General features: G+C 38.0%; 1 protein-coding gene across 2 annotated transcripts in view; it reads left to right on the top strand.

Moving 5' to 3' along the window:
• Positions 1–17,074, top strand: part of LOC134534093 (paxillin-like) — a 243,802-nt gene that overhangs the window by 12,353 nt on the left and 214,375 nt on the right. Inside the window, exon 1 of one of the 2 annotated variants that reach the window (XM_063372150.1) lies at positions 10,506–10,629. The exons of the other annotated variant lie outside the window; for it this stretch is intronic. Within the exon in view, the coding sequence (XP_063228220.1) occupies positions 10,545–10,629 (85 nt within the window). The 5' untranslated portion in view covers positions 10,506–10,544. Of the gene's footprint in view, positions 1–10,505; positions 10,630–17,074 lie in introns of those variants that run through there. 2 annotated transcript variants of the gene reach the window in all.

Raw genomic sequence — 17,074 nt, forward strand, 5'->3', positions numbered from 1 at the left:
AAATTTTAATAAAAAATATTTAAAAAATATACTTTTACGACACGGAGTTCGGAGTCCTCGGTTCGAACCCGGTGAGGCCAAAAAAAATTAAAAATGGCGACCGATCCTCCTCCCGTGGTGACTTTTGGCAGACTGACTCCCACCACTTTTCTTAAAGCATATATATCGTCACCTAGTATGACGTCATGTCCGCCATCTTGTCTTCGATGCTGGAAGCCATCATCATCATTGTATCGTCGACGAGAGTGCGCTGACACCATGTTAGTTTAGTTCGTATCCGCTAGAGTGCAGTAATAATTTATTACTGTGACACCCGCCATCTTGAAATATGGCCGCCATCTTGAAAATCCGTAATTATTTAGCTAGAAATTCGGGAAAAATTCCAAAATTCATTAAATAAATCACTCATTAACTTACATATTGATTCGATCCGCTCCAGTCCTTGGTTCGATCCCTGAATGATGCAAAACATTTAATTTTATATAAAAAATAATAATTTCAATAAACCATGTTCAAAATTCTTAAAGAGACTTTAAATCCTCTACTACCATCATCCTATCAGACACCAAGACCACCATATTGGAAATTCGTAATTGTAATGCTAGAGATTCGGGAAAAAGTTCAAAATTCATTAAATAAATTTGTAATCTATATACTGATTGATTAGATCGACTAAGGTCCTTGACACGATCCCTGGCCGATACAAAACAACTTTAATTTTAAAAAAGTACCAGAAAAGTGTAAGGTTCGAGAAATAAAACACCTCAAAGTCTTTTACAAACATAATATTTATTACACAATTTCTATCCTACTACAGAATCACTTGCGAAAGCCAACAACAATCTTATAAACATTTAGCCCTGCATAGACGTGCAACGACTACTTCTTAGCTCCAAATGGCTCCCAAAGCTCCAACAGCCTCCAAATGCTTAACACAGCTCCAAATGGCTCCAAATGCTCCAACAGCTCCAAAAAAAGGCTCCAAATGCTCCAATAGCCTCCAAATGCTTAACACAATTCCAAATGGCTCTAAATGCTCCAAACGGCCTCCAAATGCTTGACAGCCTCCAAATGCTTAACACAGCTCTAAATGGCTCCAAATGCTCCAAACGGCCTCCAAATGCTTGACAGCTCCAAATGTCTCCAGCAGCTCCAAATGCTCCAACAGCTCCAAAAAAAGGCTCAAAATGCTCCAACAGCCTCCAAATGCTTAACACAGCTCCAAATGGCTCCAAATGCTTGACAGCTCCAAATGCATAACACAGCTCCAAATGGCTCCAAATGCTCCAAACGGCCTCCAAATGCTTGACAGCTCCAAATGTCTCCAGCAGCTCCAAATGCTCCAACAGCTCTAAAAAAAGGCTCCAAAAGCTCCAACAGCCTCCAAATGCTTAACACAGTTCCAAATGGCTCCAAATGCTCCAAACGGCCTCCAAATGCTTGACAGCTCCAAATGTTTCCAGCAGCTCCAAATGCTCCAAATGCTTGACAGCTCCAAATGCTTCAAAAGGCTCCAAATGCTCCAAACGGCCTCCAAATGGCTCCAACAGCTCCAACAGCCTCCAAATGCTTGACAGCTCCAAATGTTTCCAGCAGCTCCAAATGCTCCAAATGGCTCCAACAGCCTCCAAATGCTTAACACAGCTCTAAATGGCTCCAACAGCTCCAAAAGACTCCAAATGCTTCAAAAGGCTCCAATTGCTCCAAGAGCTCCATCTTCAATTGGTTCCAACTGATTCCTATTACTTTTATCGAACTTGGCATGATTACTAACATGTCTTTATCAGTATACATTTTGACTGGCAGTGGTAACGTTTTTTTACACCTTTAAGTTATAAGTTTTATTTAGAAATCACATTTCGATAAATGATAGCTTCCATCTGGAAAGAAAATATATTAATTTATCTTCAAGTTTATACACATACATTTAATTTAATCCATTATTGTATGTAGCCAGCTTCCCTCAGTTCTTTGAGTATGAAGGATATTTCTTTAATGTTCGAATAGTTTCCTGCACAAAGCGATCCATGTAGTAGTCGTAGCCTGTTAACCAATATGTTAGGATCTTCCCATGAGGTATAATCAATCTCTTCTGCTGCCTTCATCATCCTTGCATGTTTATAATAAATATTATCTCTGGTGTTTATCGTTTTAACACCAACCACAAGGTCACTTTCGTCATCTTGCCAGTGATTATCACAAGCTTGATCAGGATAATTTATTTTATTACGCCGTTTCCATCGTTTTGGTCTCAAACCACCATCACAGTCTTCGCTCTTGCATGCTTTTGGTGCTTCAGTACAGTACTCAATCATGTCAGCCTCAGATGTGTCACCACAATCTTCAATCATGTCAGCACCACAAACTTGATCAGGATAATTTATTTTATTACGTCGTTTCCATCGTTTTGGTCTCAGACTGCCATCACAGTCTTCGATCTTGCCTGCTTTAGGTGTTTCAGTACAGTACTCAATCATGTCAGCCTGAGATGTGTCACCACAATCTTCAATCATGCCAGCCTCAGATGATTCATCAAAGTCTTCGACCTTGTAATCTTCAGGTGGTTCTCCATCTTTCACATTTTCATGGAGACGACTAGATATTGGAGTAAATATATTTTCATTTCTAATGTGGTTACAACTTCCTTCGTTTGTTTTAAATTTTAAATTATTATCTTGATCTAGATCAGTAATTTTAGCATTAGCTTTTTCGCCTTCGTTCCTCTTCCGCGATGTTGTAGCCCAGTCTTCGTTATCTTTATTCATCTTAATTGTACAGGTCTTGTAATGTCTATCCAAGTAATATCTTCTACCAAAGGATTTCTGACACTGACTGCAATGAAATGGTTTTTGACAAGGACCCAAATTACACTCGCTTCTCTCATGTCGTTTAGCATTCTTTCTCAAGGTAAACACCTTGCTACAGTATCTACAGTGATGACGTTTTGATACAGCAACAAATCCCGTTTCAGGATTCATATTAGTTATTGAGACTAATGCCAGATGCAAACTAAGAGTTTTAAATTAGATATATTACTTAAATAGAATTTTTTAATTATTTCATCAGCGAGAATTAATTTATCTCATTCAAAGGTACTTGTTGCAAGTAGTTCTGCTTTTCAACAACAGATGTCGCCACATGTTACTTGCAGGTAAATAATATTTAGTTCTTTTATGCGGGATGCGGGATGCTCACTAACGATCGTAAAAGAAGGATGGCTTCGCTAGACTCCAAGGAGAAGGAAGTTCGTCCATCCTGTTAGTGCTTCTTAGATTTCTCAGAGATTATTTGACTGAGTAATGATATTTTTTTTAAATTTCCACCTGATAAAAATATTACAAGTGCTGATTTATTGGCAGAATTTCAATAATTAAATGCGACCTTGAATAAAAAATGACATGACTCATTAAGTAAAAAATTCTTCATGCAGAGATCAATTCCTCATCAGTAACCAGAAGCACTCGGAGAAAACCATCAGATGTCTAGTCAGGAATAATCAGAAGCACCCAGAGAAAACCATCAAAATATTGTCAAGAATAATCAGGAGCACACGGAGAAAACTACCATAATATTGTCAAGAATAAACGGGAGCACACGGAGAAATCCACCATAATATTGACAAGAATAATCAGGAGCACACGGAGAAAACCACCGCAAGTTTTCTTTGATATCATAAAATATCAGGAAAAAAATAATACTAAAAATAAAAAAAAATAATAAAAAATTAAAAAAAAATAAAATAAAAAAAATACATAAAATTCTGGCTTGTACTAGAACTCTATCTTTGTTCAACAATGAGAAGTTCACAAGCTAGCAGAATATATTTATGTATTTTTTTTATTTTATTTTTTTAATTTTTTATTAATTTATTTTTATTTTTAGTATTATTTTTTTCCTGAAATTTTATGATATCAAAGAAAACTTGCGGTGGTTTTCTCCGTGTGCTCCTGATTATTCTTGTCAATATTATGGTGGATTTCTCCGTGTGCTCCCGTTTATTCTTGACAATATTATGGTAGTTTTCTCCGTGTGCTCCTGATTATTCTTGACAATATTTTGATGGTTTTCTCTGGGTGCTTCTGATTATTCCTGACTAGACATCTGATGGTTTTCTCCGAGTGCTTCTGGTTACTGATGAGGAATTGATCTCTGCATGAAGAATTTTTTACTTAATGAGTCATGTCATTTTTTATTCAAGGTCGCATTTAATTATTGAAATTCTGCCAATAAATCAGCACTTGTAATATTTTTATCAGGTGGAAATTTAAAAAAAATATCATTACTCAGTCAAATAATCTCTGAGAAATCTAAGAAGCACTAACAGGATGGACGAACTTCCTTCTCCTTGGAGTCTAGCGAAGCCATCCTTCTTTTGCGATCGTTAGTGAGCATCCCGCATCCCGCATAAAAGAACTAAATATTATTTACCTGCAAGTAACATGTGGCGACATCTGTTGTTGAAAAGCAGAACTACTTGCAACAAGTACCTTTGAATGAGATAAATTAATTCTCGCTGATGAAATAATTAAAAAATTCTATTTAAGTAATATATCTAATTTAAAACTCTTAGTTTGCATCTGGCATTAGTCTCAATAACTAATATGAATCCTGAAACGGGATTTGTTGCTGTATCAAAACGTCATCACTGTAGATACTGTAGCAAGGTGTTTACCTTGAGAAAGAATGCTAAACGACATGAGAGAAGCGAGTGTAATTTGGGTCCTTGTCAAAAACCATTTCATTGCAGTCAGTGTCAGAAATCCTTTGGTAGAAGATATTACTTGGATAGACATTACAAGACCTGTACAATTAAGATGAATAAAGATAACGAAGACTGGGCTACAACATCGCGGAAGAGGAACGAAGGCGAAAAAGCTAATGCTAAAATTACTGATCTAGATCAAGATAATAATTTAAAATTTAAAACAAACGAAGGAAGTTGTAACCACATTAGAAATGAAAATATATTTACTCCAATATCTAGTCGTCTCCATGAAAATGTGAAAGATGGAGAACCACCTGAAGCTTACAAGGTCGAAGACTTTGATGAATCATCTGAGGCTGGCATGATTGAAGATTGTGGTGACACATCTGAGGCTGACATGATTGAGTACTGTACTGAAACACCTAAAGCAGGCAAGATCGAAGACTGTGATGGCAGTCTGAGACCAAAACGATGGAAACGACGTAATAAAATAAATTATCCTGATCAAGTTTGTGGTGCTGACATGATTGAAGATTGTGGTGACACATCTGAGGCTGACATGATTGAGTACTGTACTGAAGCACCAAAAGCATGCAAGAGCGAAGACTGTGATGGTGGTTTGAGACCAAAACGATGGAAACGGCGTAATAAAATAAATTATCCTGATCAAGCTTGTGATAATCACTGGCAAGATGACGAAAGTGACCTTGTGGTTGGTGTTAAAACGATAAACACCAGAGATAATATTTATTATAAACATGCAAGGATGATGAAGGCAGCAGAAGAGATTGATTATACCTCATGGGAAGATCCTAACATATTGGTTAACAGGCTACGACTACTACATGGATCGCTTTGTGCAGGAAACTATTCGAACATTAAAGAAATATCCTTCATACTCAAAGAACTGAGGGAAGCTGGCTACATACAATAATGGATTAAATTAAATGTATGTGTATAAACTTGAAGATAAATTAATATATTTTCTTTCCAGATGGAAGCTATCATTTATCGAAATGTGATTTCTAAATAAAACTTATAACTTAAAGGTGTAAAAAAACGTTACCACTGCCAGTCAAAATGTATACTGATAAAGACATGTTAGTAATCATGCCAAGTTCGATAAAAGTAATAGGAATCAGTTGGAACCAATTGAAGATGGAGCTCTTGGAGCAATTGGAGCCTTTTGAAGCATTTGGAGTCTTTTGGAGCTGTTGGAGCCATTTAGAGCTGTGTTAAGCATTTGGAGGCTGTTGGAGCCATTTGGAGCATTTGGAGCTGCTGGAAACATTTGGAGCTGTCAAGCATTTGGAGGCTGTTGGAGCTGTTGGAGCCATTTGGAGGCCGTTTGGAGCATTTGGAGCCTTTTGAAGCATTTGGAGCTGTCAAGCATTTGGAGCATTTGGAGCTGCTGGAAACATTTGGAGCTGTCAAGCATTTGGAGGCCGTTTGGAGCATTTGGAGCCATTTGGAACTGTGTTAAGCATTTGGAGGCTGTTGGAGCTTTTGGAGCCTTTTTTTAGAGCTGTTGGAGCATTTGGAGCTGCTGGAGACATTTGGAGCTGTCAAGCATTTGGAGGCCGTTTGGAGCATTTGGAGCCATTTGGAGCTGTGTTATGCATTTGGAGCTGTGTTATGCATTTGGAGCTGTCAAGCATTTGGAGCCATTTGGAGCTGTGTTAAGCATTTGGAGGCTGTTGGAGCATTTGGAGCCTTTTTTTTGGAGCTGTTGGAGCATTTGGAGCTGCTGGAGACATTTGGAGCTGTCAAGCATTTGGAGGCCGTTTGGAGCATTTGGAGCCATTTAGAGCTGTGTTAAGCATTTGGAGGCTGTCAAGCATTTGGAGGCCGTTTGGAGCATTTGGAGCCATTTGGAGCTGTGTTAAGCATTTGGAGGCTATTGGAGCATTTGGAGCCTTTTTTTGGAGCTGTTGGAGCATTTGGAGCCATTTGGAGCTGTGTTAAGCATTTGGAGGCTGTTGGAGCTTTGGGAGCCATTTGGAGCTAAGAAGTAGTCGTTGCACGTCTATGCAGGGCTAAATGTTTATAAGATTGTTGTTGGCTTTCGCAAGTGATTCTGTAGTAGGATAGAAATTGTGTAATAAATATTATGTTTGTAAAAGACTTTGAGGTGTTTTATTTCTCGAACCTTACACTTTTCTGGTACTTTTTTAAAATTAAAGTTGTTTTGTATCGGCCAGGGATCGTGTCAAGGACCTTAGTCGATCTAATCAATCAGTATATAGATTACAAATTTATTTAATGAATTTTGAACTTTTTCCCGAATCTCTAGCATTACAATTACGAATTTCCAATATGGTGGTCTTGGTGTCTGATAGGATGATGGTAGTAGAGGATTTAAAGTCTCTTTAAGAATTTTGAACATGGTTTATTGAAATTATTATTTTTTATATAAAATTAAATGTTTTGCATCATTCAGGGATCGAACCAAGGACTGGAGCGGATCGAATCAATATGTAAGTTAATGAGTGATTTATTTAATGAATTTTGGAATTTTTCCCGAATTTCTAGCTAAATAATTACGGATTTTCAAGATGGCGGCCATATTTCAAGATGGCGGGTGTCACAGTAATAAATTATTACTGCACTCTAGCGGATACGAACTAAACTAACATGGTGTCAGCGCACTCTCGTCGACGATACAATGATGATGATGGCTTCCAGCATCGAAGACAAGATGGCGGACATGACGTCATACTAGGTGACGATATATATGCTTTAAGAAAAGTGGTGGGAGTCAGTCTGCCAAAAGTCACCACGGGAGGAGGATCGGTCGCCATTTTTAATTTTTTTTGGCCTCACCGGGTTCGAACCGAGGACTCCGAACTCCGTGTCGTAAAAGTATATTTTTTAAATATTTTTTATTAAAATTTTATTAAATGGATTTTTTAATAAATTTTAAAAATTTTTTCATTGAAATCGGATAATAAATAAAAAAGTTAAAGATGGCGGCCGTAACGAAAATTGCAACGGTGACGTCATCGTCCAATATGGCGGATAACACAATGCCGGAATTTTCTAGAAAACGAAATGACGTCATCCAAAATGGCGGATCCAAGATGGCCGCCGGGGTCAAGGTCAAAGGTCAAGGTCACATCCTGATAGAGGCTTAACTGAGGCTTGAGTTAAGGATGCTTAAGCCTCTATCAGGACATTTCTAGCCGTTGGGATTTTTGAGGAATAAAACGGGAAATTTTCCCTCGAAACGGGAATTTTTCCCTCGGAAACGGGAAATTTTTTCTTAAAACGGGAAATTTTGAGTCATTTTGAGGCATTTTTGAGGAATTTTTGCCGCCGTGACGTCACAAATCCAAGATGGTGGACACCGGCACCGGCACCACGCGCCGGCGCCAGATCTAGTTCCGGCTATTATATACTACTAGTATGGATGCCATTGAGGTCTTCGTAGTTGATGATGCTGCTGCTGTCATCGAAGATTACGTTTTAGAATAACTATCAGGCGAACTGAGATTCACACTGAAAACAAGTCAGGTGACACTGTGTACCCAATAACTTTTCAGTTTGTAGCTTCGCATATGTTGGCAAGCTCTAAGAGATGATCAGGACGACAGATTGTTTCACTACATATTTACATAACAGAGTTTTCTAAAGCGTTAAAATGACAATGATGTATTCCATAACGGTTTGCATTGAACAGTATGTAAAGACCTTGCCACATAATTTACAATTAGGTCCTGGTGTATTAAATCCAGTCCTTTGCAAACCTTGACGTGCCTTTTATTTACAACCCCCCATCACACATTCGCGTGTATTCAGGTTGATGGCATTACCACAGTAGACTCAGTTTGATGATGGCATAACGTCAGTCGATTTCACTTTCGCTGCAGCTGATGGTATGTATGCCATCGATTTCTCAAGAATAGTCTGAACTTATGTGTCAGTATAGTCAAACCAGGTTATTAACACACTTCCAAAGCCACGGGAGAACTGAAGTCCCTCACACCTGGGCTTTACTTATATACATACTCATAGTCGATTGTATGTGTGAGTCACAACATTAACATTCATCGCTTGAAGTTTGTCTTTAATAGTATATTTTTAAAGTGTCAAAATTAATTTATGAATTTCAAGAAAAGATGATGGGCCAATCATATTCGAGCAGCACATGTCACAGTGATAATACTGGACACACTTTATGTTTACTATATGACCAAGAGTTTTCGATCCTTTTTCCTCCACTACATGCAGCTGAGCTTCTTAAAATATGTTCGATCAGGTTGTCTGCAGTTTACGAAAGTCACGAAATAGTCTTGATGTAAGTTTTTGGACATACGCCATTGCTAAGAACTTTTTCTGTTGAAGAAAAACTAATAAATAAAATAAATAAATAAAAATAAAAATAAAAATACTCAAAAAAAGATACAAAAAACACACAAAATTAAGCAAACAATTGCTGTTGTCAACAAGGATATGAACACCACAAAATATTCCGAAACAGGAATATGGTCAGCAAACAAAGAAAAAACAAAGAAAAATGTACTAAGAGAACGAAAAAATCCCCACAAATGATGACAACACAAAAATATTGAAACCCAAAATAATTCAGCACAACAGTTGAAGCGAGACAAAAAACATGACAAAACGAAAAAACAAACAAATACAATAGTTTTACCTAAACAGAAACAAGCGACGTTTCGGGAACTGCTATCTGCTCCCGTCCTCAGGCAGAGTCATGCACTCCCATTGCACAAATCTTTTAAAGATCACGAAATAGTCCCTAAATAAACCGTAATGGTGCTGGAAGTCACGAAATTTTATTTCCAGCAACCTTTTCCTAACTTGAAGTTTTTTTTTGACGCCCTGCTTCAATTTTTAGTAGCACATTAAATATAGATATTTTGAAATTCTCCACTTAAATTGTGTAGATATTATCTCTGAAAATGTTTCCGCTTTCCAAAATACATATATATGCACGTTTCTGGGAACAGTTTATCTATTTTGTATTGTGTTTAGTTTGGCCTAAAATAATATACAAAAATATTCCACAATATGTAAACGATAAGTTCCGTTCGTCATTACAACACGAGAATTAGGACCTAGTTTCAGCTACCCAAAATTCATACATAGGTTTACAAACACACTGTCGCCTACATGGCATGTAAAATATGGAATGATCTGCTGAGAGAGCTAAAACATATTTCATTTGTCTCGTTCAATGTAAAATGTATGTCCTTTGCTACTGAAAAACCAGTTGAATTAAGAGCAATGCCAAATTTATGTACTTTTTGTTTGTTTAACTGTATTGTGCTAGTATGTAGTGTTAACCTAATATTTAATCATGTATTCATTGCGAGGGCCGAAGAACCATTCAATATAAACAATATTTCAATGCAAGAGTTGAATTTGGCGATGAATAAATAAATATAAAGTCGTGTCTGAATTGGCATGTAAGGTCCGTGAAAAAGCTTTTGAGATTTGTTCACCAGATATTTGTAGACACTTGCGGGGAATGGAATAATTGGGGTGGAGGTCATGGATACGAGGTTGAACAGTTTGAGATGGGGCATTGAAATAATGCATTGTTGGGAGTTATCCGAAGAAAAACACCGGCTGACGGCAACGTCCGACATGTTCCCACTTGCGTGAGACGCTGTTTGGTGAATGGGACGGGACAGAGATAAAGGTTGAGTGTCGCACGGCCGGCGAGGAGCCCCGAGCACGTGGTGCCGACGTCACAAGGTCACGTGGTGCGGGCGCGGGCCACGCGAGAGAGGGGAGCCCCAGTGCGGTGCCGCGCGCGCTGCCGAGTGGTGCGTGAAGTGTGTTGTGCGTGTCGTTGCGCGCCTCCTCTCTCGCCATGGACCGCAGCATGTACGGCAAGGTGTCTCCCGGCACCTACCACCCCTACCGCTGCGCCCTGAAGAACGGAGCCCCGCCCGCCTGTGAGTAGACCGCCCGCCCGCCCGCCCGCCCGCCCGCCCGCCGTGCATGCGCACCCGTCGCCGCGTCATTCCCGAATAGCGTGGATGCATTCAGCGAGGAACCAGCGTCGAAGTACACCGAATATTTCGACGGCTACAAGACCTGGCGCGTCAACCAGTGGCGTAGTCAGGATTTGTGTATGGGGGGTGTTAAAAGCATGTGCCCCCCCCCCCCCCTCCCGTATTAAAGCGGGGGTCCAGGGGTCCTCCCCCGGAAAAATTTGGATTTTAAGGTGTAAAATAGTGCTATTTTAGCAGTTTTCGGTACTTCAATTTAAATATTGTAATGGTAAAATTTTTATTAATTTCATATGAAATTTGTTTAAGTGATGAATAAGAATTAATTAAAGATTTGGTGCTAAGGGGGGGAGGGGTTGAACCCCAACCCCCCCCCCCCCCCATCCCTGGCTACGCCCCTGGCGTCAACAAACAAATAACTCTTACGTTGTCATTTCTTAATGCTCGAATATTAGGCAATCCCAATGACTTGCAGATAGTAAAAGATGAACATAAAAGGTTGTAAACGGTATTTGGCTGGCTAAGCGACAGATTATCGTTTCATGTCCACTTTAATATAGCGCCACAAACTCCTCAAAGACCACTAGGATGCATGGAAGGACGCAAGAGGTTCGTCCTTTTTACGAAAGGCTGCATCTGTGATTCTGTGAGGGACCTTACAATTATTCCGAAGATCAACATCCTCTAAAATTAACTTTTCAACAACCCTTTAGCTTAAATGGTCATTTGAGCAAGTATTCTGAAACAGCCTTAGTTTATGAACCACACTTTAACACTTGTAGATATTAAATTGATTACCTTCAAATTACACATTTGCATTATTTTTTTAGAAACAAGGCGCGGGTCTGTTGGAATACCTAAAGTAAACAAATACATGCATTTTTATTTACATTTAATTTAATTGACATTATGAGCCACTGTTCCTCGCCTTACGTTTTCACATAAGCGTTCAGCTGTAGCATGTTTTAAGTCTACCTTGTTATAGTAGGGTCTTTGCTCTGTGTGAGTTACGCCTTTTATATTATCGCTATATCGAACACCTAGGACACAGTCGTAAGAAGCATGTTATGCATGATTTTTATTTAGTCCCTTTATAAACAAACTGTTCCACTAAGAATATATCGTTAAATAAAAATATTAATGAATGTAGAGGTTGGCTGGAATCCATGTCACTATATGGCCAAAACACATTACAAAAATAAATAGGCACCAAAACTGGCTGGTCGATTGTTATTTTAAAAGACAGTCTTGGTAATAGGTCGTAGGTACAGGCAGTACGCTTATTTAAGTGATGGCTCGATGCCAACTCATGTACATTATTATGGCGAAGATCATGCATGACACATTGTTCTGTTATCAGTATTTCATCTATCGCTTTTTATCACAAGATCACGTAACATAATTCTTACCTCATTCTGCGTCAAATCTGTTTCAACTTATTCTTTCCCAACGGGAATAAAAATTGTTTTTATTGAGTCCCCCGGAAGCAAACACACAGATTGTTTGTGGGTCACGTCGTGTCCGCTTGCCGCAGATGTAAACATTGTTCGCCAGCCAAGTCAGTTATAAAATGGAACTGTAAAAGTAAAGCTGTATACATTACCCATTTATAGAATTTCTATAAAAAAAACTTAATGTGAGTTGCGATGCATATTAAAGTTAATTTTTACAAATAGAAGATAAAGTGTGGGTTGTATGTACGAAAACAAAATAGAAGCAATAAGTAATATGAAATGCTCATGTAGTGAAACATCCGTAGAAATACAATGAAACAAAATAATTACGTGAATAAGCAACCTAACATGGAATTGTTTGCGTTATATTGGTTTAAAGCTCACATTATGCCACAGTGAGCAGCACTATCATTTCAAGCCTTATGCGAGTACATTTGTCGATCATGTATGCTGAGATTGTGGCTTTGGATGCTCAGAAAAGATACATAAAATGTGTACAGTTACGTGATTATTAGTGGGTACTGTGACATCACGATCTTATTAACGATATTACTTTTATGTATGTTGTACAAGTGTCAAAAATTACGTATTCAAATGAAAACCTATATCGAGTGTATTTTAACATCCAGGATTATGTACTTTAGGCTATTTGTTAAACAGCTCTATACGCACAAGAAATGCACACACCGTATGTTTATATACAGTGGACTGGATAGGGTGTGTGAAACTTGTTTCCCGTGAGATCGAATAGAATGCTGTTACTGAGAGGGATGCCGCCGTGGGTAGAGTGATGACTAGATGCTTGCTCGTCTTCTGTAATCCACATTCAGGATTCAAACCCGGCTGAGGTGGTGCATTTATGTGAAGATCCACTACCATCACTCTTGGAGGTCTACGCAGATGTAGTCCTCGCTACCAGGCAGCAACAAGCCTTCAATAGATTATATACGCTTAAAAAAATAAAAATGAATTAAATGTTTGGTATGTGATTTTCTTAATGAGAATTTGCAATAAAACCGAAATGTTTGTCAGTGCTCCCTATAATCCCCCAAAAACACGTTAAGACCGAAATGCCGATCAGTCAGTGAAATAAAACAATTTTAGCTTAAGTAACTAAAGCCACTTATTTTATTTTTAACATTCAATATCATTTTATGAGATAGTTTAGTATGCAGTTAATAATAATTTATTCTGACTAAATGAATAATAAAAGTTAATATTTTACCTACATCTTCTGACATTCACTTGAAACACGCATAATTGGCTAATTGTTTTTTGTTTCAAGTAAAATGTGGGATGTGCTATCAAAATGTTTTGTTGTTGTTGAAAAAAGTAGTCTTGTACATATATTTATCTGGGTATTAATCATTTTCATATAATAACATTAATTTATAAAAAAAGAAATTAAAAACACGGAAATATGTTATTTTTGAAAACGACGTGGAGCTAATGGTATGGTTGTTGCTTGGCGGGAGTTTCGCGTACTGAATGTGTGGCTGACTGCCGTTAGTGCTCTCGGAGTCGCTCCTGCCTAATTGACCTCGCTGCGCCGAACAGCGCACTTGCGCCGTGTGGACACAGCGCGCCCGGCTGCAAGTCAAACACAGCCACCTGCCTGTGCACCTCCCCCGCGCGAGCGGCGCCTACACGCTGTCTCGTAGTTTACAAAACAACGTGTTAGCCCGACACGTTCAAAGAACATCTCGCAGTATTGCGACACGTTTGACGTCAGCGCGACAGAATCGTTTGGCAAAGTTAAATAACTATAGTATGTTAGATTCTCACGGGTGCGTGATATTTTAACTGACTAAGTTTCATGTTAATAAATAATTACCATAAAGAAATTGATTGAATTAATTGGAATATTACAACTAATTATTTTTTTCGCATCTTGCCTTCAAATTTTGTCTGAATATGTTTTTGATACGACCAACCATAACTACAAGGGTTGGTGGACAAAAATAAATCGTAACATCACAACATAGATTTCGTAAAAATTGTGTATTAATCTTATCATTTTATCTAAAACTTTTGTCTGAAACTATTGCTGCAAGGTGTTGAAAAAATGAGGAGTATTATAAAAAAAATCATAACTCCTTTTGTAGGTACTTTATAAAATCCGTTAAAATTGTTTATAGATTTTATAATTTTTACTTAAAACCTTAATGTGAAACCATTTTTGATAATACAAACCACGGGGTGCAAATAACAAGTGCAGAAAAAAAAATTACTTTTTAAAATACATCTACTTTCATTTTCATTATAATTTATTTTAAAACGCCTAAACTTTATCTAAAATCTTTGGCTGGAACAATTTTTGATGAAATTAACTATTACCTTAAAAACATGAGTTAAAATAAAAAAATTACCTTTTTAGTATCAAATTCGTTGGAATTTATTTATAACTATCTTAATATTACCTTAAAAACCATTGTCCAAAAAAATTTATACGACCACGTATTATTGCAAGGAATGATAATTGTGTTTGAAGATTAAAAATAATTTCGTGATTACCTTACTAGGCATATTATGAAATTCATTAAGACATTCAATGTTGGATTCTTTAAGTTAAAAATAATTGCAATATAGTTTCGCTGCATGGAATATTCTTCATCTCTTCTTGGCCCTACTCTATTTTATTATTCATTTCGGCCAAGAAAGCCATTACATTTTTAGTTCGTGGGCGGCCATCTTCCTTGTCAACATGCACTACAAGCCTAGCACTACTGTCTTTGACTACACTGTAATTTCCCCCATGGTCTAACTTAACCCACTACTAAAAACACTAATTTTTAAACTACTATACTCAAAACTAACTACAGTTCCTAACACTTAATTTTAATACCGAAAATACAAATTCTTATTTATATGTTTTTTAAATCACTATTAATTATTTGTAAATTATTTAATTGGGGATATCCCACTTCTAACACCAAAATGTTACGATTTTAAGTGGGAAGAACTGCGTTCGTATAGGTATAGCCCAATTGTTATTTTTTTATTGCACCGTTTTATCGACTCCTAATATTTACTACACTAATACATAATCTGACTTAAAATGCCTACAAATCAATTACTCGCACTCAGTATCTCTAGTCCTTACACACCGCACACCTCGCTGGGCCGCACCCCTCGCGCAACTCTTCGCCGCAGCACCCCTCGTGGTCCTCCGTCGCGGGACTCTGTCGTTGCACTCCGTCGCCGCCGTCGCTCTTCCCTTCGCCGAGCCACTGTCGTGGAGGCCGGCGTCCAGGCTTATATAGACCCTGGCGCTACTTCTAGAAGTGACGAGCGCGGCTGGGGCCAGTCACGTCGTCCCGCGCCGACCCGACGCCCGAAGCGTCGAGAAGGGCTTCGGCAGCTCGCGTGATGGCCCGCGTAATTCCCACGGACTGTTCGGCGCCGCGACAAGGGGGGGGGGGTAGCGGTGACCCTTGTAATCCGGGCAGGCACGCGTTGCATGTCTTACGTCTGTGGCTGGCGCATGACGTCAGTGGCCGTGCGGGGCCGCCAGCCAGCACCGAACCCGCCGCGCGTCGCCGCCCTGCTTGCGCTTGTAACAATATTTTGAATTTCGATATCTGTAACTAATGTAACAGTCGATTTTCCTCAGTTTCAGGTGATTCTATTTGTGTAGGCCTATTATTGATTTTGCGCCGATTTATCTCTCAAACTAGAGTATACAATCTGTATGAACTATCCGTAGAGCCTACATAATTCCGAAACCCGTTGCAGGAGTTAAATCACTGAACAACACACTAATCCACCAATTATTTCTTGTTACTATCGTATCGAGGTAATGAAATATCAAATTAACTAGAAAAATAATGGGTAATTTAATATTATTATTACACCAGTATTCTTTAAATAGTGAATGTAATCGACACTATTACTTTGAAGCAAACATGCGTATGTACATATTATGTACTTATTCATGTACTTGGTTTATATATTTTAATTTCTCAAATTTGGCTTCGATAAAGCATAGTACATGTACATTTTTTGGAATGCCTTAAGTTAATAGTGACTGGCTTCTACAAATAGTTTCCCCTGTGAAGTAATTGGAAACTAATTTTTAACATATATAATCTTTGCTTTAATGAAGGCACATTTCCAACATAAAACGATAAAAAATTGTTACTGCTTAAATGGGACTTTCGGTTCCTATATCAATCGCCCCCTTAACAACCTAGTGAGTTAGCGCAAGTGTAAAAATTGGCCTTGCATGGGTTCGTTTTCTAGTCCAGTCATCTCGATTTCGGTTTTCTGCGATCCAATTCAGGCAAACTTTTGAAATGGATCCTTGGATATTATGGCCGATTCATTTCCCGATTTACCTGAACTGCAGTTTTGGTACCTGTCCGTCTTTCTTACCCTCTTGTGCAATCACAAATCAAGGAGTTTTTAAGGAAAACTTTACTTCATCGCCTTCGCCACTATCAAGAGGTAAAAAACAATTTATAATACCTACCACAATTCCCCCAATAAAATAACTATGCTAAATAGTCAAAGCACAAATATTAATTTCGTTGGTTCTATTCTTACAGGTAAGCTCCTATTGTCCAGAATTATCTCTGGAACACACATCTAACCCAAGCATAGTGTTATCTGAAATTGGTAGCTCTAGATTCTACTTTGACCACTGATTACATTTACTTCATAAGTTTAAAGTGAGTCAGTAAAACTCGTCTTTTCAGTTTAAAGGTGAAAAATAAAATACAAAAAAAAAAGGATTTAAAAGTTTTTTGTACATGAAATTTAATCACTTGGCCCTAAATTCGTCAATTGCATTGCGAAAGTGTTTTTTGCTGCCATGTCAGAAACAAAAGAACATTAAAAAACACGCATTTATGCATTACTTGTACGCTATCAGTCTTTATTAATGAGATTTTAAGGATACTTAATAAAATATAAGTACTTTTAAGGGACTTTAT

The sequence above is a fragment of the Bacillus rossius genome, chromosome 1, assembly GCF_032445375.1.
Source record: "Bacillus rossius redtenbacheri isolate Brsri chromosome 1, Brsri_v3, whole genome shotgun sequence".
In the NCBI taxonomy this organism is placed as follows: domain Eukaryota; kingdom Metazoa; phylum Arthropoda; class Insecta; order Phasmatodea; family Bacillidae; genus Bacillus; species Bacillus rossius.